The 26,549-nt window shown below is 42.8% G+C and overlaps 1 protein-coding gene across 2 annotated transcripts in view; it reads left to right on the plus strand.

The window, feature by feature from the left end:
• Positions 1 to 1,241: 1,241 nt before the first annotated feature.
• Positions 1,242 to 26,549, plus strand: part of LOC106598932 (gelsolin) — a 39,874-nt gene continuing 14,566 nt past the window's right edge. Inside the window, exons 1-4 of one of the 2 annotated variants that reach the window (XM_014189959.3) lie at positions 1,242 to 1,413; positions 14,024 to 14,270; positions 24,245 to 24,399; positions 26,317 to 26,478. In XM_014189959.3, the coding sequence (XP_014045434.1) occupies positions 14,090 to 14,270; positions 24,245 to 24,399; positions 26,317 to 26,478 (498 nt within the window). In that variant the 5' untranslated portion in view covers positions 1,242 to 1,413; positions 14,024 to 14,089. The remainder of the gene's footprint in view (positions 1,414 to 14,023; positions 14,271 to 24,244; positions 24,400 to 26,316; positions 26,479 to 26,549) is intronic. The other variant, XM_014189958.3, reaches the window with a different exon arrangement.

A 26,549-nucleotide genomic window follows, 5' to 3' on the forward strand; every position in this document is an offset into this window, starting at 1 on the left:
TTGATGTACAGTTTTCTACAACCTCTCCCTCAATGTCAGCAAAACAAAGGAGCTGGTTGTGGACTACAGGAAATGGCCCTCATTCACATCGACGGGGCTGTAGTGGAACGGGTCGAGAGCTTCAAGTTCCTTGGTGTCCACATCATTAAGAATCTATCATGGTCCAAACCCCCTAAGCACAGTCGTGAAGAGAACACGACAACGCCCCTTCCCCGTCAGGAGGCTGAAAAGATTTGACATGGGCTCTCAGATCCTCAAAACGTTATACGGCTGCACCATTGAGAGCATCTTGACTGGCTGCATCACCTCTTGGTATGGCAACTAACGGCTTGTCATCTGACCACACGGCGCTACAGAGGGTAGTGCTCTACAGAGGGTAGTGCTCTACAGAGGGTAGTGCTCTACAGAGGGTAGTGCTCAACAGAGGGTAGTGCTCTACAGAGGGTAGTGCTCTACAGAGGGTAGTGCTCTACAGAGGGTAGTGCTCAACAGAGGGTAGTGCTCAACAGAGGGTAGTGCTCTACAGAGGGTAGTGCTCTACAGAGGGTAGTGCTCTACAGAGGGTAGTGCTCAACAGAGGGTAGTGCTCTACAGAGGGTAGTGCTCTACAGAGGGTAGTGCTCTACAGAGGGTAGTGTGAATTGCCCAGTACATCACTGGGGCCGAGATCCCTGCCATCCACGACCTCTATACTGTATGTGTCAGGGGAAGGCCCTAAAAATGATCAAAGACTTCAGTCACCCAAATCATTGCCTGTTCTCTCTGTTACCACACGGCAAGCGGTACCGATGCACCAAGTCTGGAACCAACAGGACCATGAACAGCTTCTACCCCCAAGCCATAATAAGACTGCTAAATAGTTAGTTCAGGTAGCTATTTGGTTAACTATTTAACTATCTGCATTGACACCGCTTTTTCGCCAACTTTTTTGACTCATCAAATATGCTGCTACTACACTTTACTATCTGTCCCTTTATTCCTACTTATATGCACGTCTACCTCATTTACCTCGTACTCCTTGTACATCGAATCGGTACTGGTACCGCGTGTATATAGCCAAGTTATGGTCACTCATTGTGTATCTATTATTACTTGTATTATTATGTTTTACTTTTCTATTATTTTCTTTCTCTCTGCATTGTTGAGAACAGCCCGTAAGTAACCGTTTCACTGTTAGGCCACACCTGTTGTTCACGAACATGACGAATTCCACTTCATTCGATTTTCTATACAGCTCTTTTTTTCATTTCTTTGATTGTCGACCAATCAATGCGTTGCTTCAATGCCAAACCCATAAGGCTGAACACCCCACAAGCAATGAACAGGCGTTTTAAGAAGCTGTATTCGCGTCCACATCTGTTTCTGCTCACTTAGCACCCATTCTCTCATTTTTCGTTACACATCTGTCAAACCGTGAGTTACTTTTTGATATTAATTAATTTTGTATTATAATTTGGTGCACTTTGATTCTTTGTTGCAATGCATTTTATTACAAAGTAGCGAGACTTGTTTGAACCTCCAATGGTCTCTATGTAAACTTTATTACGCCTAAACTTTTATCGAGCTTTGTCTAAATTATCGTGCGCAATTGTAGACACTGTTGAAGTTAGGATTTAATTATTCCAAAATTTGCGCAAAGTTACAAATTATTTAATATCCAGATGTGTGTGACCGACTGTGAATTCGGTCTATTCCTGTTTTAAATTTGAACAGAGATCGACTGAAACATTATCTCTTCAACTCTTTACGCAGTTGACTAATAGCCAAACAAATGCCTTTATTTTACCAGCTTTATCAATGAAGTGTAAATAGGCCTATCATATTGAGAGTTGTGCATGGGACAATTTATACTAATCGGCTTGATAACATTCCCCAGCACCATTTGGGGGCACAGACTAGTCTATTCTGTTATGTAACATTCCCTGCGAAGATGGAAAAATGTCACCATTGAGTTCGAAGTGCATCAGATTCATTATTATATGCATCAAATGATGTCAATTATTTATTTTATAGACCTATACTAGTACACTAGATGAGTTATTTATATATATATATATATATATATATATATATATATATACCTAGATGTCTGGTTAGACTGTAAACTCTCCTTCCAGACTCACATCAAACATCTCCAATCCAAAGTTAAATCTAGAATTGGCTTCCTATATCGCAACAAAGCATCCTTCACTCATGCTGCCAAACATACCCTCGTAAAACTGACCATCCTACCGATCCTCGACTTCGGCGATGTCATTTACAAAATAGCCTCCAATACCCTACTCAATAAACTGGATGCAGTCTATCACAGTGCCATCTGTTTTGTCACCAAAGCCTCATATACTACCCACCATTGCGACCTGTACGCTCTCGTTGGTTGGCCCTCGCTTCATACTCGTCGCCAAACCCACTGGCTACAGGTCATCTACAAGTCTCTGCTAGGTAAAGCCCCGCCTTATCTCAGCTCACTGGTCACCATAGCAGCACCCACCTGTAGTACGCGCTCCAGCAGGTATATCTCACTGGTCATCCCCAAAGCCAATTCTTCCTTTGGTCGCCTCTCCTTCCAGTTCTCTGCTGCCAATGACTGGAACGAACTACAAAAATCTCTGAAACTGGAAACACTTATCTCCCTCACTAGCTTTAAGCACCAGCTGTCAGAGCAGCTCACAGATTACTGTACCTGTACATAGCCCATCTATAATTTAGTCCAAACAACTACATTTACATTTACATTTAAGTCATTTAGCAGACGCTCTTATCCAGAGCGACTTACGAATTGGTGCATTCACCTTATAATATCCAGTGGAACAACCACTTTACAATAGTGCATCTAAATCTTTTAAGGGGGGGGTAGAAGGATTACTTTATCCTATCCCAGGTATTCCTTGAAGAGGTGGGGTTTCAGGTGTCTCCGGAAGGTGGTGATTGACTCCGCTGTCCAACTACCTCTTCTCCTACTGTATTTATTTATTTATTTTGCTCCTTTGCACCCCATTATTTCTATTTCTACTTTGCACTTTCTTCCACTGCAAATCTACCATTCCAGTGTTTTACTTGCTATATTGTATGTACTTCGCCACCATGGCCTTTTTTGCCTTTACCTCCCTTATCTCACCTCATTTGCTCACATTGTATAAAGACTTATTTTTCTACTGTATTATTGACTGTATGTTTGTTTTACTCCATGTGTAACTCTGTGTTGTTGTATGTGTCATACTGCTTTGCTTTATCTTGGCCAGGTCGCAATTGTAAATGAGAACTTGTTCTCAACTTGCCTACCTGGTTAAATAAAGGTGAAATAAAAATAAATAAATAAATAAAATATAGATGGGGCACTGTTTTAAAGCCTCCCGTCTCCATTTTGGCACTCCCCCACTGTTGTAAAAATGTACTGACTGTCACGGATGTCGTAGGAAGGAGCGGACCAAAGTGCAGCGTGTGTGTCGTTCCACATTTTATTTTCACTGTGAAACTATGCAATACATAAACTAAAGAACAAAAAACAACAAACCGTGACGCAGAGGTGAAACATACACTAACTCAGAAACAATCTCCCACAAACCCAGGTGGGAAAAACACCTACTTAAGTATGATCTCCGATTAGAGACAACGATGACCAGCTGCCTCTAATTGGAGATCATCCCAAACAAAAACCCAACATAGAAATACAAAACTAGAACATAACATAGAAAAACTAAACTAGAAAAAAAAAAAATGTCATGCCCTGACCTACTCTACCATAGAAAATAACAGCTTTCTATGGTCAGGACGTGACACTGACACCTTATTACAGACACCTTAATGCATACTTTTAAGTTATATTATGTGAGGTAAACATCAAAATAAAACATGAAAAGAAATATAAAAAACATTTTCCTTAAAGTATCATTTTTTTTCACTACAACAACAAAAATACTTAAAGATGCACTATGCAGAAATCACTCCGACATTTCCTGGTTGCTAAAAATTATAATAGTTTGCTTAAATTCAGTTTATGTGACAAAAGAAGCAAGTGTAGTGTAGAGAATCATTGTACCATCTAAACCGCTGTGAAGTATATTTTCCATAACCAAAAATATTGTCTTTGCAGTTATTGAAGCTGTGTACAAAACCTGAAAGTAAAAAATGCAAAAAACGAAATTTAAGAATGGGAAGCATAGAAATAGCACAAATAGAACAGAGCTACTGCTTCTTAGACTTGCTTTCAATGAGAATGGCAGATCTATAACATTTCTATTTCTATGTGAGTCTGGTTGGGGTTGCCCAAAAAGTTACATATTGCAGTTTTAAATACAGAATTCCATTCATTCCTATGCTCCTTCAGGGGAGTGTCAATATGACCAACTGGTGTCTGAAACATCTCTCATTGGCCAATACATATAGCATCAACAATCCAGCTTTTATACAGTGCAAAAATATCTAAAAACCTGTTTTTGCTTTGTCATTATGGGGTATTGTATGTAGATTGATGAGGGTGAAAAAACCGATTTAATCCAAGGCTGTAACGTAACAAATGTGGAAAAAGTCAAGGGAGTCTGAATACTTTCCGAATGCACCGTACATTATTATCCCCATGTGGAAATGAAAAGACAAGCGTATGTGTTTGTCTGTGTGAGAGAGAAAGGTATTTTCATATTTGGTCATAAATTTGTTTATCTTTTAATGTCACACACTGGATAGGTGCAGCGAAATGTGTTGTGTTACAGGGTCAGCCATAGTAGTACAGCACCCCTGGAGTAAATTAGGGTTAAGTGTCTTGTTGCAGGGTCAGCCATAGTACTACAGCACCCCTGGAGTAAATTAGGGTTAAGTGTCTTGTTGCAGGGTCAGCCATAGTACTACAGCACCCCTGGAGTAAATTAGGGTTAAGTGTCTTGCTGCAGGGTCAGCCATAGTAGTACAGCACCCCTGGAGTAAATTAGGGTTAAGTGTCTTGCTCAGGGCACATCAACAGGTTTTTCACCTTGTCGGCTCGGGTATTCGAAACAGCGAGCTTTCGGTTACTGGCCCAACGCGCTAACCGCTAGGCTGCCGTGTGGTGACAACCACATTTTACTTCAGTAGATATGATAACTAGCTCACCTAACACATTTACATCGTCCCAAGGGTGTGTTGTTGATTGAGTGCAAAGATAGATCCTCATCTATCTCAGTTAGAGCAGAACCAGAGAGCTAGTTAATTCACAGGCAGCACAGTTAGCTAAGGTTTGTAAGCTAATGAGTCACCCGCTGTTATCATACAATAATATCACTTTTGCTGATTTGTTATAGTAGTAGGCATCATTAGAAGCAGTGGTTTTAGAAGCAGTTGGCCAAGCTTCCTGACATCCAGGACCTATATACTAGGCGGTGTCAGAGGAAGGCCCAAAAAATTGTCAAAGACTCCAGTCACCCAGGTCATAGACTGTTCTCTCTGCTACCGCACGGTAAGCGCTACTGGATCGCCTAGGACCAAAAGGCTCCTTAACAGCTTCTACCCCCAGGCCATAAGACTGCTGAACAACTAATCAAATGGCCACCCAGACTATTTACATTGACCCCCCCGCCCTTTGTTTTTAAACTGCTGCTACTCGCTGTTTATTATCTATGTATAGTCACTTTACAAATGACCTGGACTAACCTGTACCCCTGCACATTGACTCAGTACTGGTAGACCCTGTATAAAGCCTTGTTGTTGTTATTTACATTTATTGTGTTGCTTTTTGATTGATTATATTTTTTTTACTTTAGTTTATTTAGTAAATACTTTATTAACTCTATTTCTTGAACTGCGTTGTTGGTTAAGGGCTTGTAAGTAAGCGTTTCACCTGTTGTATTTGGCTCATGTGACAAATAAAATTTGATTTGATTTGATTCAGAATTACTAGGCACATAAAATGTTATCCTTGCTTCTATTTTCAGTTTAATGTTCAATGTTAGTTTAACTATTTTTGATCTGTGCCAGTAGTCTGAAGTTATGTATAAGATATTTATTTTGTATTATCATTTGTTGCCGACCGGTTTGATCTTATGTAACAAAATTTGAATTTGGGTTTTTTACATTGGATAAAAGTGGAGACTCAGAACTAGAAAATGGTATATCATACACTACAGTTGAGGATCAATGGGAAAGTAATTCTGCTTTGACACTTGTAACCCCACTTTTGAGAAAATGGCCCTTGAATGTTTTGGTACACCTACTGGAGAGCTCCTCTTTGTCTACCCCCATTCAGGATCATTCCCACCCTCTTAAGCATTAGCCCCAATCATCTCTTTAAGGATTCACGTGATGCCATGTGCTATACAGAGTGAGTACAGTAGTGTACTAAATAACCATAGATTTCAAGACTAAAGGCTGGTTTATACTATATCTATTGACATGTCTGTAGACAGTTGTCGCAGTGACAACATCAACATTCTATTGTCGTCCGACATCAAACTTGTCGTTATGAAAAAGTATAAACACAAAAACGACAGGTTCATAAAATAGCTACCAGGTGTATTTTGACACTTAAAACCCATCCGTTTAAAAATGAATTTAGTATATGTCAATCTAGCAAACCAGGCAACTAAAAGCAACTTTCTAAACAATGTTTTGGTTTGTTTCTAGCTTGTTAGCTAGCTATCTAACGTTCAGCTCATGAAACATGGGGCCGACATGTTGTGTTTATAATTTTGTTCAGTATAGCTAGGTTAGGCTATAACTATAAATAATATTATTACACAGATCATACCTGTAATGTTAGCTAGCGAGCCAGCCAGCTAACGTTAGCTAGCTAGCTAACAGTATGCTTTAACTTGTAATGAAAATGACTTTCTGACAAAATTAGAAACATATCGGTCCTCCCGAGTGGTGCAGTGGTCTAAGGCTGTGCCACTAGAATTTCTGGGTTCGAGTCTAGGCTCTGTCGCAGCCGGCCGCGACCGGGAGACCCATGGGGTGGCACACAATTGGCCCAGCGTCGTCCGGGTTTGGGGAGGGTTTGGCCAGCAGGGATATCCTTGTCCCATCGTACACTAGCGACTCCTGTGGCGGGCCGGGCGCAGTGCACGCTGACACGGTCACCAGGTGCACAGTGTTTCCTCCAACACATTGGTGCGGCTGGCTTCCGGGTTAAGTGGGCATTGTGTCAAGAAGCAGTGCGGCTTGGTTGGGTCGTGTTTCGGAGGACGCACGGCTCTCGACCTTCGCCTCTCCCAAGTCCGTACGGGAGTTGCAGCGATGAGACAAGACTGTAACTACCAATTGGATACCACGAAAAAGGGGGTAAAAAGTAAAAAAACAAAAAACAATTAGAAATGTATAATATCTGAAAATGTAGCTAGCTAGACTCTCTTACCCGTATACATTGATGAACGCTTCTCCCTCTGTGTTGCGGATGCCATGGTTGCCCTTAGTTTGAAGATTTAATCCGGACACAGGTGTGTTATACAACAGACTTCTTCTGTATGTTCTCTTTTTGACTCCCTTCACATTATTTGCAATCAAACGGCAGATTTTTCTCCATCTCCTTAGCTATCATACTCTGCTTCCACCTGGCATTCCACTGATTTCAAAACTTGGCCCTCCAGAAAGTGGAACATTATCAACACTTATGCAGCTCTTCGTGGAATCTTTCAAAAAAGCCCAATTAGAAAGGATTACCTACACATACTGAGCAGGTCATGTTATAGACAGAAGTGTGCTACATGACAGACCTATCCAAACTCATCTATTGGCAAGTCCAGCCCATCCATTATCTCAGCCAATCATGGCTAGTGGGAAGGTTCCTCTCTTTTTCTGTGTCTAAACCAACTAGGCTCATAATTTAACAATTTTATTCATATTTACATTTGTTTGTTATTAAGGCACATGAAAGTTCACGTTCCAGAAGGTTTTTCTTCCCCCCCAAAAAACACATTTTGATAAAAAATAAATGTTTACGTTCAAATGCCTCTCCTGTGAAGTAGTGACGCACGACATACACCTAGTTTCCTGAAACGAGTCAAATTTATACACAAACAGAAGGTACAGTAGTTTTGAACCAATGTTTCATAGGCTACAGTCATAGGTTACATGACACATGGAGCTCTATTTTCGGCTGGCATTAAGGTGGCGCTAGTGTAAACGCATGTTAATTTGCAATTTCGTTATGTAAAAACAGCCGCAAAGGCATTTTCCAGCCCTAATGCTAGGTTCGGCAATTTAACTGTCTTATATCCGCTCGCTTGCGTTCAGATGGGAGGGGTGGAAATATTTTAGGTAAAAACATGATCCAAAGTGCTAATTTCAGGCAGCGCTGATAGGGATATTTAAGACCAACCAAAAGTTGGTTTTAGAGGTAACACAGTTGGTTATGGCATTCATTTCTACAGTGGAAACACAGCCTATCTAGACGAGACACACACTGCCCTAATGCGCATGGAACAAGAGAAGCCTAATGTGCTTTTGGTTCCTGTATACTTTTTATATTTAGAAACATAAAAAACAAATGTTTTTCCCATTTTGATAAATTTGGATAAAAACCAAGCATAGCCTCCCCTCCTCTCAATTAAGTCTTTTTTTGTCCTGCCCAATGCAATTGCGAAGTAGTCAAGACTGTCGATAAAGGGGTTGGCTTCTGAGACCGCCAATAAATCTTAAAATCTAGTTTCAGAGGAGTAAAACAGTGAGCTGATATTCCCTTTTTATCTATGCATCGTAGGCAAGTCCACATTATTTTAGCCATGCAGGACCCGTTTTGGACGTGCGTGAAACCCCCTCCATGATGTAGGCTACGTGTCCATGCCCATCATGAAATGAGAGATGAGAACCTTGTGTAATACCGGTGAACCTCGTATTTAGAAGTTATCTCTAACCTGTAACAATTGCTTGTTTTCAGTTTCATATGTTCAAACCCAAGACCTCCCTTAGGCCTACTATAACAAAGGCTGGTTCAACAGCAGTACTTGTCTTTTTATCCTGGTGGTTTTATGATATCATTACATTTTACATGTATTTATTGTTGTTGTTTAAAAAAAAACAGATTGCTTGTTTTTTGTTTTATTTCATTTCAACCAATCTTATTAGAATGATTCACCTTCCTGGTTTTATGGTGACAACGTCCATGGCGCGCTTGCAATGCAACTTCTGGAGATGTGTGACTGCGATCTGATCTGTAAAAGGGTTCTGATTATGCTCATTAAACAGGCCTATTGGGGAGCAGCATAACGGGGTGGACATTCTGCTTTTCTCTTTATGTTGGATCTTTGTCCAGTTTCTGTGAAAAGTTTGAATGTGCCGTAAAACCCTCCATAGTCTCCATTGTTTTAATATTATATGGCCACGGGGAGAAATTAAGTGTGACATAGTCTATTTAAAACAAGTTGTTGTTTTGTTTAGAATTTGATTAGAATTATTCGTTCTCTTTTTAGGCCATATTATAATGAATTTAGTCTTTCTTATTGACAATGTTTGGCATGTCCATTCTCAGCCATAATGTAATTTACACTAGGCCTAGCCCCTATATCAGTGGGGATGCCCCTAGAACAATGTGGACTGCAAATGGGTTCAAGTTAACCTATTTAGCAAAGATAGGTCTACATTTTGTTATTTCGTTTCTGTAAGCTATTTATCAAACTATAACGGACTAACATTGGAATTGGAGTTGATTCCAAGGCCATGCATAAATGGTTGGAAATACACAACTTGAAGCAACCACATATTTCGCCATGGAGCACATTCTGATTGGCCAGTGAGGGGCCAAGCCTCTGACAAGTGCACCGATAATTTCTGACACATCCCTGAACCCATAGCGCTATCGCCTGCGTTTATATTTATCATTGCGTTAGTTTTGTTAAAATAGAGCCCATAGGCTACATGTCACTAGCAAACCACTTTCTGATCTGAAAAAGATTATGCAATGCCCCTTGATAAGAGGTTATCTGTATTAGAGGCACAATAAACCTTATGGTGCTGAGGGTAGATTAAGGGCAGTGGGTTATCACTGCACTGTGATTTGTTTCAGGGTGTAATCAACCTCTCCCAATACTATCAATACACACCATGAAATTACTGAGAGGTTAGGTTTTTCTTTTTCTTTTGTATTTTACCCTCTTTTTCGATCTTGTCTCATCGCTGCCACTCCCCAACGCGCTCGGGAGAGGCGGAGGTGGAGTCATGCGTCCTCCAAAACATGACCTGCCTAACCGCGCTCCTTAACTCGGAAGCCAGCCTCATCAATGTGCTGGTGGAAACACCGTTCAACTGGCGACCGGTGTCAGCCTGCAGGCACCCAGCCCGCCACAAGGAGCCGCTAGAGCGTGATGAGCCAAGTAAAGCCACACTGGCCAAACCCTCCCCTAACCCAGACGACACTGGGCCAATTGTGCTCCGTCTTATGGGAATCCCGGCCACGGCCGGTTGCGGCACAGCCCGGGAAATGAACACGGGTTTGTATCAAAGCCTCTAGCACTGCATGTGATATAGTGCCTTAAACCGCTGCGCCACTCGGGAGGCCTGGTTAGGTTGTGTTTTCAAATCAAATCAAAGTTTATTTGTCACGTGCGCCGAATACAACAGGTGTAGACCTTACAGTGAAATACTTACTTACAGGCTCTAACCAATAGTGCAAAAAAGGTATTAGGTGAACAATAGGTAAGTATAGAAATAAAACAACAGGAAATAGACAGGCTATATACAGTAGCGAGGCTATAAAAGTAGCGAGGCTACATACAGACACTGGTTAGTCAGGCTGATTGAGGTAGTATGTACATGAATGTATAGTTAAAGTGACTATGCATATATGATCAACAGAGAGTAGCAGCAGCGTGAAAGAGGGGTTGGCGGGTGATGGGTGGCGGGTGGCGGGACACAATGCAGATAGCCCGGTTAGCCAATGTGCGGGAGCACTGGTTGGTTGGCCCAATTGAGGTAGTAAGTACATGAATGTATAGTTAAAGTGACTATGCATATATGATAAACAGAGAGTAGCAGCAGCGTAAAAAGAGGGGTTGGGAGGGTTGGGGGGGCACACAATACAAATCGTCCGGGTAGCCATTTGATTACCTGTTCAGGAGTCTTATGGCTTGGGGGTAAAAACTGTTGAGAAGCCTTTTTGTCCTAGACTTGGCACTCCGGTACCGCTTGCCATGCGGTAGTAGAGAGAACAGTCTATGACTGGGGTGGCTGGGGTCTTTTACAATTTTTAGGGCCTTCATCTGACACCGCCAGGTGTAGAGGTCCTGAATGGCAGGCAGCTTAGCCCCAGTGATGTACTGGGCCGTACGCACTACCCTCTCTAGTGCCTTGCGGTCAGAGGCCGAGCAATTGCCGTACCAGGCAGTGATGCAACCAGTCAGGACGCTCTCGATGTTGCAGCTGTAGAACCTTTTGAGGATCTCAGGACTCATGCCAAATCTTTTTAGTTTCCTGAGGGGGAATAGGCTTTGTCGTGCCCTCTTCATGACTGTTTTGGTGTGTTTGTACCATTCTAGTTTGTTGGTGATATGGACACCAAGGAACTTGAAGCTCTCAACCTGCTCCACTACAGCCCAGTTGATGAGAATGGGGGCGTGCTCGGTCCTCCTTTTCCTGTAGTCCAAAATCATCTCCTTAGTCTTGGTTACATTGAGGGATAGGTTGTTATTCTGGCACCACCCGGCCAGGTCTCTGACCTCCTCCCTATAGGCTGTCTTGTCATTGTCGGTGATCAGGCCTACCACTGTTGTGTTGTCTGCAAACTTAATGATGGTGTTGGAGTTGTGCCTGGCCATGCAGTCGTGGGTGAACAGGGAGTACAGGAGGGGACTGAGCACGCACCCCTGAGGAGCTCCAGTGTTGAGGATCAGCGTGGCAGATGTGTTGCTGCCTACCCTCACCACCTGGTCGTGGCCCATCAGGAAGTCCAGGATCCAGTTGCAGAGGGAGGTGTTTAGTCCCAGGATCCTTAGCTTAGTGATGAGCTTTGAGGGTACTATGGTGTTGAATGCTGAGTTGTAGTCAATGAATAGCATTCTCACTTAAGTGTTCCTATTGTCCAGGTGGGAAAGGGCAGTGTGGAGTGCAATAGAGATTGCATCATCTGTGGATCTGTTTGGGCGGTATGCAAATTAGAGTGGGTCTAGGGTTTCTGGGATAATGGTGTTGATTTGAGCCATTACTAACCTTTCAAAGCACTTCATGGCTACGGACGTGAGTGCTACGGGTCTGTAGTCATTTAGGCAGGTTGCCTTTGTGTTCTTGGGCACAGGGACTATGGTGGTCTGCTTGAAACATGTTGGTATTACAGACTCAATCAGGGACATGTGGAAAATGTCAGTGAAGACACCTGCCAGTTGGTCAGCACATGCCTGGAGCACACTTCCTGGTAATCTGTCTGGCCCTGCAGCCTTGTGTATGTTGACCTGTTTAAAGGTCTTACTCACGTCGGCTACGGAGAGCGTGATCACACAGTCGTCCGGAACAGCTGATGCTCTCATGCATGCCTCAGTGTTGCTTGCCTCGAAGCGAGCATAGAAGTGATTTAGCTCGTCTGGTAGGCTCGTGTCACTGGACAGCTCGCGGCTGTGCTTCCCTTTGTAGTCTGTAATAGTTTGCAAGCCCTGCCACATAAGATGAGCCACATTAGCTCAGTGCGAATGTTGCCTGTAATCCATGGCTTCTGGTTGGGGTATGTACGTGCAGTCACTGTTGGGACGACGTCCTCGATGCATTTATTGATAAAGCCAGTGACTTATGTGGTGTACTCCTCAATGCCATCGGAAGAATCCCGGAACATGTTCCAGTCTGTGATAGCAAAACAGTCCTGGAGTTTAGCATCTGCTTCATCTGACCACTTTTTTATAGACCGAGTCACTGGTGCTTCCTGCTTTCATTTTTGCTTGTAAGCGGGAATAAAGAGGATAGAGTTGTGGTCGGATTTACCAAATGGAGGGCGAGGGAGAGCTTTGTACGCGTCTCTGTGTGTGGAGTACAGGTGATCTAGATTTTTTTTCCCTCTGGTTGCACATTTAACATGTTGATGGAAATTTGGTAGAACTGATTTCAGTTTCCCTGCATTAAAGTCTCCGGTCACTAGGTGCGCCGCCTCTGGGTGAGTGGTTTCCTGTTTGCTTATTTCCTTATACAGCTGACTGAGTGCGGTCTTAGTGCCAGCATCTGTCTGTGGTGGTAAATAAACAGCCATGAAAAGTATAGCTGAAACCTCTCTAGGCAAGTAGTGTGGCCTGCAATTTATTACAATATACTCTACTTCAGGCAAGCAAAATCTAGAGACTTCCTTAGATTTTGTGCACTAGCTGTTGTTTACAAATATGCACAGACCCCCCCCCCCCCCCCCCCCCCCCCTCCCCAGCTGAATATCCATGTCGTCATTCAGCCACGATTCCGTGAAACATAGGATATTACAGTTTTTGATGTCCCGTTGGTAGGATATTCGTGATCGTACCTCGTCTAATTTATTGTCCAATGATTGCATGTTGGCGAGTAGTATTGATGGTAACAGCAGCTTTCCCACTCGCCTTCTCCGGTTCCTGACATGGCATCCGGCTCTTTGTCCTCTGTACCGGCGTCGCTTCCGTTTTATCATCTTGCACACAGTGTCTGAGTCAAGAGAATGGACAGGAATGAGAAAATGCTATATATTGGTTCTGCGTTTGTTTATTTAAAGCTGCAATATGGCACTTTTTGGAGTGACCAAATTCACTTAGAAATTTGGGTTATAGATCTGTCATTCTCATTGAAAGCAAGTCTAAGAAGCGTTAGATCTGTTCTATGTGCGCTATTTCTATGCTTCTCGTTCTTAAATTTAGTTTTTTGCGTCTTTTACTTTCGTTTTTTTTAAACAAGCTTCAAACAGCTGAAAATACAATATTTTGGGTTATGGAAAATATATTTCACAGCGGTTAGTACAATGATTTGCTACACTATACTTGCTTGTTATGTTACATGAACTGAAAGTAGGTGAACTATTAGAATTTTAGCAACCAAGAAATGGAGAGATTTCTGCATATTGAACCTTTAATAAGAGAAGTTGTAAAAGAAGAGAAGTTTATGACTTTTATGGTATGTCTGCCTCTTGAAGCTCCAGCTCTCTCTCTCTCTCTCTCTCTCTCTCTCTCTCTCTCTTTTTGTCTCTCTCAGAGCTGTCATGGTGTCACACAAGGAGTTTGTGACTGCAGGGAAGGAGAAAGGGCTGCAGGTGTGGCGTATAGAGAACATGGACCTGAAGCCTGTCCCCAAGGCCCTGCATGGCAACTTCTACACAGGAGATGCCTATCTGCTCCTCTACACAACTGCAGCTCCCTCCTACTACATACACATGTGGATGGGTAAGACTTGCACACACACACACACACACACACACACACACACACACACACCACACACACACACACACACACACACACACACACACACACACACACACACACACACACACACACACACACACACCCACCACACACACACACACACACACACCTACAGACAAACAGACTACACTAGACTCCTATAAGTAACCACTGATTGGACATGGACTGGATCTGAAAGATCTATGTAGTAGATTTCTTACTTTCGTCCAGTCATCTTAGATCAATGTTTACTTTGAGAAAGAGAGGGAGAGAAGAGCTACTTTTAAAGTGTTGGAACCGGTTCAGGGAACAGAACAGAAAACCGGAAAATAATAAAAATGTTCAAGCGAAAGAATCAGAACCAGGAACTAAAGTGAACTATACTGTTCCAGAACAGAACCATTATTTTAAAAGCATGGAAACCGTTTAATAACGTTATTTTACATCAGGGCAACAAAGTGCCTATGCAAAGCCCTCCCTCTGTCAATCAGAAACTTCTTCCAGCTTCTGCCTGCCAGCTGAGAATCTGTCTGCCAGCTTAACATCTGCTTGCCAGCTGAACATCTGCCTGCCGCCCCCTCCGAAGCTTAGCTGTAGCCTACTGACGTTATAAGCGTGATTCAGAAGATAGGGAGAGAGATTTTTAATTAGAGAACAATGGATAAACTTTTTACATTTACATTTTAGTCATTTAGCAGACGCTCTAATCCAGAGCAATTTACAGTAGTGAATGCATACATTTCATAAATTTTTTCTCCGTACTGGTCCCCCGTGGGAATCGAACCCACAACCCTGGCGTTGCAAACACCATGCTCTACCAGATAGATAGATAGGGATACTATAGTTATATGCTAGTTAGGGATACTATAGTTATCACATTTCACACTGGATTTATTAACTACAAAAAGGTAAGATGTGTTTTTAATTCTGGTGCTGCTCTGCACACACAAGCTTGTTTGCTAGCTAGCTTTTCTGGTCCAACGTTAAGCCAACTATGAAGTTGAAAGACGTTAAAAGTTCCTCTCTAGAAACCGCTCCTCCGTAGGTATAATTATGTAGGCCTAATTCAGATACTACATGTCATTACAAGATGCCAAGCGTTTCAAGCCAAGCCTCGTCCTCCACCCTCTCTCGCTCTCTCCCAACCTGCAAAATTTCAGTTGCATCTCACGCCTGACACTGATCTTTCCATCTCGCCTGTAAACAACTCACTGAGCTACAGCTTGCCTGCTCCATAGAAAGCTGCTCTATCCGTACTGCATGATTGGTTAAGTATTTTAACATTGAACGAAATGTAAAACAATTACGATTTCAGAGATTTTAAAAGAACAGAAAGGAACGATATAAACCGCTACTTTTTGGGGGCTTTGAACCGGCTCAGAAATGTATTTTGCTGGTTGGAACAGTGGAATAGAACAAACAAAATAATACATGCTATTTTGTTCCACGGTTTCTACCACAAAAGGCTGTGTGAATTTGCATGGTATAAATAATGTAGAAATACCTGTGGTAGCTGTGGTTAATCTACACATAGACCCTTATAGAAAACATTACTTTTGTCAGTGCGCATGTGTATAAATACCCTATACTGTAGCTATGGTCAAATATACACGTATTGTAGACACTGAATCTGCATATAACAAATATTGCTTAGCAGGAAATGTTCCTCTTTCTCAACACACATACGTGAGAAAGCATTTCCAATAATGCACATCACCCTGACACTGTATCTAAGTGTTGAGATAACAGGAGTGTTGAAACTCTTGTGTGAAATTAATTTGTGTAATTCTATTTCCCCTCTTGTTTTCCTGTCTTGTCTATTAGCTTGCTTCAATTGACAAAAAGATCTCTGGGCATGGTACATGCAAGTGCACATCTTCAAAGAAAGCCCACAAGTAATTTCTGTCTCTGTCTCTTTTTCCTTTCCTCCCTCTCTCTCTCTAGCTCTCTTTCCTTTCCTCTCTTTCTCTGTCTTTCTCTCTTCTTCCATCCAACTCTCCTATGTGCAGTTTGTCAGTTCGACTTTGGACAGACAAACCAGAGTGAACACAGTGTGCATGCTGCCGGCTCTCACACATAGCATACCAGTGCCTGTTAGTCATTACCCAGCCACATTAGAGAGGCCTGGGTCTGGACGGGTTTATGTGGTGCCTAGCTCTCCCTCTGATCGAGGCTTCAGTTCTTTGCTGTGGTGGCGGCCTTACTGATCTAACATTCTCTATCATTCCCGTTCGAGATCTGAGAGGGATCCACGCATAGTTGCAAACAACTCCACCCCGTTGTTTCAGTTTTTCAACCACATGTTGGAGCCCCCGGGCAAAACTCAAACCATATTTAGCTGTAGTAAAGAGAACTTTCCGGCTCTTGGTGGAGTTCTTGTTGAATCTGATCAAACCAGTTCTAAAATAAGCATTTATGTACATACAGTACCCAGTGAAAGTCTACACACTCCTTGAACAGTCATCACATTTTTTTATATAAAATAGGATTGTTTTTTCCTACCGTTTTACATTTTTTTTTATTATTTTTTACAAAAACATGTCTTGATTGTAAGTCTTCACACCCCAGAGTTAATACTTGGTGAAAGCACCTTTTGGTTTTTTTACAGCCATAAATCAAAGATTCTACCAACTTTGCACAACATATCCATTGTTTATGTAAACATTTCTCAGACTCAGTAAATTTGGCAAGGAATTATTGGACAGCCATATTCAAACCTTATATCTTGTTTTCAAACAGATTTAAGTCAGGACTGAGACCGTCTCATTCTGGAACACTCAACACCTATCGGAAAGCCATTCTAGTCTGTCTTTGGCATAAACATTTGTGTAATTGTTCCCCTGAAAAGCAAACTATCCCAGGGTTAGATATTCAGAAGATTGACGCATGGTTTCCTTTAACTTTTTATCTGGGCTCCTTTGTTTTTTTATTCTGACAAACTCCCCAGTCCCTGCCGGTGACAAGCATACTCATAACAGGATGCTGCGACCGCAATACTTAAAAATAGAGGATCAACATTGTATTCACTCCACATTAATGGCCTGAATGACAGAAAAAGAAAGCCTGTGTTTAAAAATCCCATCAAAATCATCCATTCTGTTTGCAACAAGGCCGTTAAGTCATACTGGAAGACAACATGGCAAAGATATATTTTAATGGCAGGCTTGGGTCAAATCCAATACAACACAACACAGAATGAAACCCTTGAAAATACAAAGTATTGTGGTGGCAGCATCATGTTATGGGTATGCTGCGATGTGTGGGGTTGGACCCAGGTGCAGAGAATGGACCAGACGCGGAATCAATGGTTTATTATATAATTAAATACTTTACTGAAAATAAGGATCACAGTAATATTGAGAAAAAAAAACTTACTCAGGCAACAGAGGCAACCGAAATCAAGCTTCTGCAAACAAGGACAGAAAACACATTTTTTTAAAGGAAAAATCATAAATGAAGTGATAAGCAACACCTGAGTAACAGAGAAAGTCTTTAGGACGGCATCTGCTGCCTGGAGGAACCATGACAGTACACCCCCAGAGCGGCTCCAGCTGCGAGCCCTGACGACCACCACGTAATCGGTTGAAGTCTCTTACCAGACCCGGATCCAGGATGTACCGGGCCGGCACCCACGCCCCCTCCTCGGGTCCGTAGCTCTCCCAGTCCACCAGGTACTGCAGGGTCCCTCAGACCCAGCGAGCCTCCAACAGACGTCAGACAGTGTAGGCCAGGTTGGCCATCCACAAGTTGAGGGGGCGGAGGAGCAGGTGAGGGGGAGAGAAGGGACTGGCTGGAGATCGGAGACATGGAAGGACAGACAGAACCTTATGGACCTGGGAAGCTGGAGATGATAGGTATCCAGGTTGATGCGACTCAGGATCTTGAAGGATCCTATGTAGCGAGGAGCGAGCTCCCACAAATTCACCTTTAAGGGAAGATCATGAGTGAACAGCCACACCCATTGACCCGGTCGGAGGAGCCAAAGTGGTCTTCGGTGCCAGTTTGCCTGATGGGCCCCAATATGAGACAATGTCCTGGGGAAGTCTGTAGTCGAAAGACATGACTAAATACTCATAGTGGCCACTAGGGGTGTTAAAGGAAGTTTTCCACTAATCTCCTTCCCTGATTCTCACCAGATTGTAAGCGTTGGTGAAGAATTGGGCCCATTGGGCCAACTCTAAGACAGCGGACATTCTTGATCATAATCCGGTTCAGCCCTCTAATCGATGCATGGACGCAGGCCTCCATCCTTACCCACAAAGAAGAAGCCTGCATCAGCTGGGGATGTAGAGAGTCTAATGAATCCTGCCTCCAGCGACTGCCGGATGTAATTGTCCAGGACTGGTGCTTCAAGGGTCAAGAGAGAGAGTACAGATGGCCCCGGGGAGGTGTGGAGCCAGGTTGGAGTTATGGCACAGTCGTATGAACGATGAGGGAGAAGGGTGGCCTGTAGCCTCTTACTGAAGGCCTCCCAGAGGTCGAAGTATTCGGGAGGGAGAGAGGAGAAGTCTTGGTCTTCAATGGATGCAGGAGGACATGGCTAGGCCCTTGGTGGGGGTCATAGACATTTAGTCTGGCAGTACTTACCCCAGTCTAGTAGGTGTCCCGTGGACCAGGAGAATCGTGGGTTATGTAGCACTAGCCAGTGGGTTCTCTGGAGCAGTGATCAAAAGAAAACTAAGAGTCTGAGTGGTTCACCCCAACCTGCAGTAGAATGGGCTTGGTCTGATATTCCACCTGGCCAGAGCCAATAGGGCGTCCATCAAGGGCTTGAATCTGCAGAGGGATGGGACATTTCACACAGGGGATCAATTAAGTTATCTGTGGACCCAGAGTCCACGAAGAGTTGAATCTGGTGTTGACGGTTTTCTCAGTGGAGGGCTGTGGGTAGTAACAGACAGTGACTGGGTAGCCGGGAGGTAACTGCACAGCTCATCAGGGTCTCCCCTTGTCCTGGCGAGCCCTGGTGTTTCCCGTCAGCTCTGGACATGTAGCACGGTGATGACCGCAACCTCCGCAGTAGAGGCAGCAGCCTTCACGCATGTGCCTGTCATGCTCCTGTGGGCTCAGACGTGTGTCCCAGCTGCATTGGCTCCTCAATGCTGGGTTCAGGTCGGGTGCTCAGATAGCCGGGATACTGGGGTGGTGTCAGCAGTTGTAAGGCCTGATTTCCAGCGTTATCAGGGACTCAAGGTCCTCTCCCAGTTCCCAGGCAGCCAGTTCATCCTTGATAGAGTTAGACGGACCCTGGTGGAAAGCGGTAACCAGTGCCTCAGTATTCCACCTACTCTCGGTGGCGAGGGTATGGAACTCAATGGTGAAGTCAGCCACTGGTCTGGCCCCCTGGCGGAGTCTGAACAGTCAGCTTGCTGCTTCCCATCTACCGACTGGGTGGTCAAAGACTCGACACAGCTCGGCAGCGAAGGCTAATATGGAGCTGCAGGATGGTGGCTGCTGGCCCACACGGCCGTTGCCCACACCAGGGCCCTGCCCGAGAGCAGAGAGATGATGTAGACGATCATGGCCTGATCGGTGTGAAACAAGGAGGACTGTAACTCGAACACCAGAGAGCACTGAGTGAGAAAACCCTTATATCCTCCTGGGTGGCCGTCATGCTGCTCAGGGGCTGGGATCTTGGGTTCCTGGAGGAACTACGGCAACGCCTGTAGCACTGGGCGATGAGACTTGGGCATTGACTCCTCCTGGGTTGGGGGTGTGCTGTGGACGGAAGGAATTGGTGATTGCCCGGAGGGTCTCGGAGATCTGGGAGAGTTGTTCATGCTGTCTTCACAACAGTGCTCCTCTGTGGGTTATGACCTCTTTCATCTGGTTGATCTCTGCTGGGTCCATGTTGGGCAGAAGCTTGCTGTGACGTGGTGGGGTTGGACCCAGGTGCAGAGACTGGACCGTACGAGGAATCAATGGTTTAGGATAACTGTAAATACTTGACTGAAAATAAGGTAACAGAAGGATAGCAGTAACACTGACAACCAACGAACACTAGACCTCTTACTCAGGCAACAAACACACAGGGCAACCAAAATCAAGCTTCTGCAAACAAGGACAGAAAATACACCTATTTTAAAAGGAAAATAATAATGAAATGATAAGCAACACCTGAGTAACAAAGATAGTCTCTAGGGCGGTCTACTGCCCTCTGGTGCCCGAAGGAACCATGACATATGCTTGTCACTGGCAGGGACTGGGGAGTTTGTTAGGATCAACATACATATGAATAGAGGAAAGCCCAAGTAAAATGGAAAACCCACCTCGGTCTTCTGAAAACCTAACCCTGGGATGGAGTTACAACTAGGCACAGACTGGTTGAATCACGTTATTTCAATGAAATTTCAACAACATTTTGTTGTGTTACAGCCTGAATTCAAAAGAGATTAAATTGATATGTTTTTGCCCCCATCTACACACAATAGCCAATAATGAAAAAGTGAAAATATGTTTTTAGAAATTTAAGCAAATTGATTGAAAATGAAATACAGAAAGATCTCATTTACATAAGTATTCACACTACTGAGTCAATAAATGTTAGAATCACCTTTGGCAGTGATTACACCTGTGAGTCTTTTTGGGTAAGTCTCTAAGAGCTTTGCACACCTGGATTGTACAATACTTGCACATTATTATTTTTTAAATTCTTCAAGTTGGTTGTTGATCATTGGTTGACAGCCATTTTCAAGTATTGCCATTACTAGGCCACTCAGGAACATTCAAGTCGTTGGTAAGCAAATTCATTGTATATGTGACCGACTACCTAGATTTGGTTTTATGTTGCAAAATAAGAAAGTGTTTTTTACATTGGATAAAAGTAGAGACTCAGAGCTACAAAATCATACACTGCAGTTGAGGAACAATGGGAAAATAATTCTGCTTTGAAAGTTTCTAAACTTGTAACCCCACTTTTGAATGTCCCCACTTTTGAATGTCTCTTGAATATACCTATTCAGCATCGTTCACACGCTCTTAAGCCTTAGCCCCACCCATCTCTTTAAGGATTCACATGTGAGAACATGTGCTAAACAGAGTAAGGTAGTGTAGTAAACAACCAAAGATTTCAAGACTAAAAGTCGTGAAAATAGTAACCTATAATAAGGAAAAAACTCCAGGTAAAAATACACTTTATCTAGTCTTTGGCCTATATCCTAATCTGACTTTGGTGCAGGTCATGTTGTTCTTCACATTACCATCTCTGGTAAACACACACTATATCAAATAAAATCAAAGTTTATTTGTCACATGCACAGGATACAGAAGGTGTAAACGGTACAGTGAAATGGTTTCTGGCATAGTAGCAGTATCAAAAATAGAAAGTGTTTAAATTATTAGATGATGCTTACCCAGACACACGTCTAAATTGATGGGTCATGTGAAAGAAATGTTATAACCACACCCCAGCCACATCTAGCTAAGTGGATGGGTCACTATTGTCTAGACATGTACACATGTTCATGAAATACAATAGAAGGCCGTAATCACCCCAGACACACCTGCCTAACTTGATGGGTCATGTAATCATCTGGCGAAGTGGAGTATCTTGTTTAGACATAAAGCTAGCTAGCTAAAATATGAACCATAATAATAATTCCAACCCATACAGTACAAACGGATTGTCATAGCTAGCCACCATGCATGAAATGCATTAATATGAATCTGCAGGTAGCTAAAGCTAACCAACTAGGTTCAATGTTATCTAGCTAACTAACATTAGGCTATAATTAGTATGGTAAATGGCTTTCTGAGATACAAATAATATTACACAGACTACACAGATCATACAAGTAACGTTAGCTAGCGAGCCAGCAAGCTAACGTTCGCTAGCTAGCTAACAATACTCTTTAACTTGCAATGAAAACGACTTTCTGACAAAATTAGATACGCATAATATCTGAAAATCTAGCTAGACTCTTACCCATATACATGGATGAACGCTTCACGGCAGACTGGAACCACAGGTTCCTGTCTTTTTCCGTGGCTAAACCAACTAGGCTTGTAATTTAACAATTGTATTCGTATTTACAGATGGCAGTTTGTTATTGGGGCACTTGAATGTTCACGTTTAAGAAGGCATTTCTGCAACAACATCAAAAAACGCAAAAGAATGAACAAAACGTTCAAATGTCTCTCCTGACCTCTGAATGCTCGGCTATGAAAAGTCAACTGACATTTACTCCTGAGGTGCTGACCTGTTGCCCCCTTTACAACCACTATGATTATTTTTTGACCCCGCTGGTCATCTGTGAAGATTTGAATATCTTGAAGAACGATCTGGCCTAAATGGCCATGTACTCTTATAATCTCCACCCGGCACAGCCAGAAGAGGACTGTTCTGGCACAGCCAGAAGAGGACCCTCAGAGCCTGCTTCCTCTTTAGGTTTCTTCCTAGGATCCTGCCTTTCTAGTGCGTTTTTCCTAGCCACTGTGCGTGCTTCTACATCTGCATTGCTTGCTGTTTGGGGTTTTAGGCTGGGTTTCTGTATAAGCACTTTGTGACATCTGCTGATGTAAAAAGGGCTTTATAAATACATTTGATTTGATTCCTGTGTAGTGACTAGCTTCCTGAAATGGGTTACATATTTGGCCTTGCGTTTTAGGTTATTTTCCTGCTGAAAGGAGAATTTGTCTCTTAGTGTCTGTTGGATAGCAGACTGAACCAGGATTTTCTCTAGAATTTTGCCTGCGCTTAGCTCTATTAGTTTATTTTTATCCTAAATAACTCCATAGTTCTTGCCGATGAAAAGCATACCCATAACATGATGCAGCCACCACCATGCTTGAAAATATGAACAGTGGTACTCAGTGATGTGTTGTATTGGATTTGGCCCAAAAAGAACTCTTTGTATTCAGGACTTTTTCAGGGCAGTTTTACTTTAGTGCCTTATTGCAAACAGAAAGCATGTTTTGGAATACTTTTATTCTGTACAGGCTTCCTTTTCACTCTGTCATTTAGGTTAGTATTGTTGATTAACTACAAGGTTGTTGATTCATCCTCAGTTTTCTCTTATCACAGCCATCAAACTCTGTAACTGTTTTAAAGTCACCATTGGCTGGTGAAATGGTGAAATCCCTGAGCGGTTTCCTTCCTCTCCGACAACTGATGCCTCTATCTTTGTAGTGACTGGGTGTATTGACACACCATTGTATGTGTGGGGTACATAGATGAGGTAGTCATTCAAAAATCATGTTCAACACTATTAATGCGCACAGAGTGTGTCCCTGCAACTTACTATGTGACTTGCTAAGCACATTTCTACTCCTGAACTTATTTAGGCTTGCCATAACAAAAGGGTTGAATACTTATTGAGTCAAGACATTTCAGCTTTTCATTTGTAATTCATTTATAAACATTTCTAAAAACATTATTCCACTTTCACATGATGCCATATTGTGTGTAGGCCAGTAACACAACATCTACATTTAATCAATTTTAAGTTCAGGCTGTAACACGTCAAAATGTGGAAAAAATCAAGGGGCGTGAATACTTTCTGAGAGTTGTGCAAAGTTGGTTGAATCTGATTCAAAATGATTCACAGCTGTAATGGCTGCCGAAGGTGCTTCCCCCAAGTTTTAACTCTGGGGTGTGAAGACATATGCAATCAAGACATGTTCGTTTTTTATTTTTTGCTTTGACTTTGAAAATGTGGAGTAGGCAGTGAAGATAAGTACGAAATAAGTCAAATTTAGTCCCTTTTTTCCCCATTTAATTTTAAGGCAGGAAAATGTGAAGACTGTGCAAGCGGCGTGTAGACTTTCACTAGTTAGCTTGGTGTACTGTAATTACAAAAGAAGTTGGCTATAACCAAAACAGGCAGTCACCTATACCATACTCAACAGTTTGAATAAAGGCTTGGAAAGGCAATACTTAACCGCTATTGGTCAAAACAAGTTTTAGCAATTTCTCTGTGGATGATTTCTAACTTTCTCTCCTCTCTTTCCTCCAGGGGATGAGTGTTCTCAGGATGAGAGAGGAGCGGCGGCCATCTTTGCCACCCAGCTGGATGACTTCCTGGGCGGAGGGCCGGTCCAGTTCAGAGAGGTCCAGAACAACGAGTCCATCACCTTCTTGGGCTACTTTAAGTCTGGCATCAAGTACAAGGTCAGCTTCTTCTGCTAACAGCTGAAAGATGTGGAGTGGGAAGTAATTCATTTTTTCTTCCAATTAAGCATCCACTAATGACACTTTGCACAAGAACAGTGGGTTAGTTCAGGGTTTCCCAAACTCGGTCCTGGGGCACCCTCTGGGTGCACATTTTGTTTTTTACCCTAGCACTACACAGCTGATTCAAATAACCAACTCATCATCAAGCTGTGATTATTTCAATCAGCTGTGTAGTGCCAGGGCAAAAATCTAAACGTGCACCTAGGGGGTAGGACCGAGTTTGGGAAACCCTGGGTTAGTTTATGGTAAGGAAGTGGTTTATTGTGCATTAGAAATGTACGGGTTTGTGTTGCATTAGAAAGGTAACAGTTAGGGCAAGAGGGGTTGGTCGTAGCGATCTGCAACATCTCTGTTACAATCGTTCCTGTTTGTGGCAATGCGTTAGGCAATAGGAAGGAATACTCTTTGGACATCCATTGACATACTCTATCAGTATAAGGTCAGAAGGATTAAGTCATTATTACTGATCCAAAAATAAGATATAGAAAATATTGAAAAACTGGATAAAACTGGATAGAAAAACTGGATACGGTTTGGACATCACTGGGATGTCACTAATGATTAAAGCACTGGTTTAATCATTAGCAACATCCCATAAACTTTGCAATGAAGTGAATGAGTCTGAAGTTCATAGACATTAGCATAGATTCCCCTTAGCCTTTGTCATGTTTACAACCAAACGTGTGACAGGCACTATAGTCACTGCAACCAGCATGTCAACGGCAGCCATTTTGAAATCCTTATAAATACAACAACTGTGGGGTTTGAGAGTTTTTCCCTTTGCTGTTTCTCTCACCATCTGTTTTATGTTTCCAGAAAAGCCTCAGACCTTGGTTTAGATGGCAGTAATTAACCCAGTTCTGTTTACATTTTGAAATGTCCGGTTTGTGGAAACTGTCTTCCTTTTATTTTAGAGTTACACACAGTGTCCTTGAGAGAGAAAAATAGAGAGAGGGAGGGAGCGAGAGGGAGAAAGAAAGAGATGTGGATTATGAGGGAGCAGAACGAAGAGGGGAAAGGGTAAGATGAGAGAGAGACTTTTGTCTTACTTTAATGAGATAACCTCAAAACACACACGCTGATAAAAAAGCATCTGGACATTGAGAGAGAGGGGAGAGGGTAAGAGAGAGGGTAAGAGAGAGAAAGAGGGAGGGTAAGAGAGAGGGTAAGAGAGAGAAAGAGGGAGGGTAAGAGAGAGGGTAAGAGGGAGAAAGAGGGAGGGGTGAGAAAAGAGGTAGAGGGGAACAGGGTACCAAGCTAGGGCTCATTATCTGAAACCTTCATTACCCTGTAGACATAAAACATTCTTTCCATGAGAATAAACATAGCTGCTTCTCTGCCATGGAAAGTTATCCTTCTTTCTCAGGAGAACTCTCTCCCTCAGAGTAGATCTGTTTCTCATTTGGGGAATTTTCATAATCACATAACGTGGGAACACACTTTGTATGCCCTTGAGAGGAAAAGCAGAACCGGGATTTGCCAACGTTTTTTCCCCAAACCAATGCACAAATTGTTTGAGTTAAATTGAAGTTTGGACAGTGATATCTATGGTTTGAAAACCGAAATCTGGTTTCGTATTCAGATCGGGCAATGTTGCCGCTATCACCATTTGTAATTTTTTTATCATGATTCAATATTTTCCTCTAACATCCATATGCATGTTTTTGTGTGGCGGCTTACCAGGAAGGGTCAGCTGACAGCACATTAAGGTAGAAATCTGTCTTGTCGAATAGGGAATAATGTAAGTTTTATGTAATACATTTCAAGCTGCAAGGTTTCAAACATTGCGCACCACCGAACAAGCGTCTGAGCTCATCTTTACTCTTTGACATTATTTGACCCCTCCTATCACAGCAAGGGGGCGTGGCTTCAGGCTTCCAGCACGTCGTGACCAATGACATGAGCGTGAAGCGTCTGTTGCACATCAAGGGGAGGCGGACCATCCGGGCCACGGAGGTGGTACTGTCCTGGGCCAGCTTCAACCAGGGAGACTGCTTCATCGTGGACCTGGGCAAGGTAAACCTCTACACTACAGTACAGGTGAAATGTAGATCTGGCCTGTGTATATGTAGGCTACAGTATTGGAA

This window comes from Salmo salar, chromosome 03 (assembly GCF_965601325.2).
Source record: "Salmo salar chromosome 03, fSalSal1, whole genome shotgun sequence".
NCBI classification, from domain to species: domain Eukaryota; kingdom Metazoa; phylum Chordata; class Actinopteri; order Salmoniformes; family Salmonidae; genus Salmo; species Salmo salar.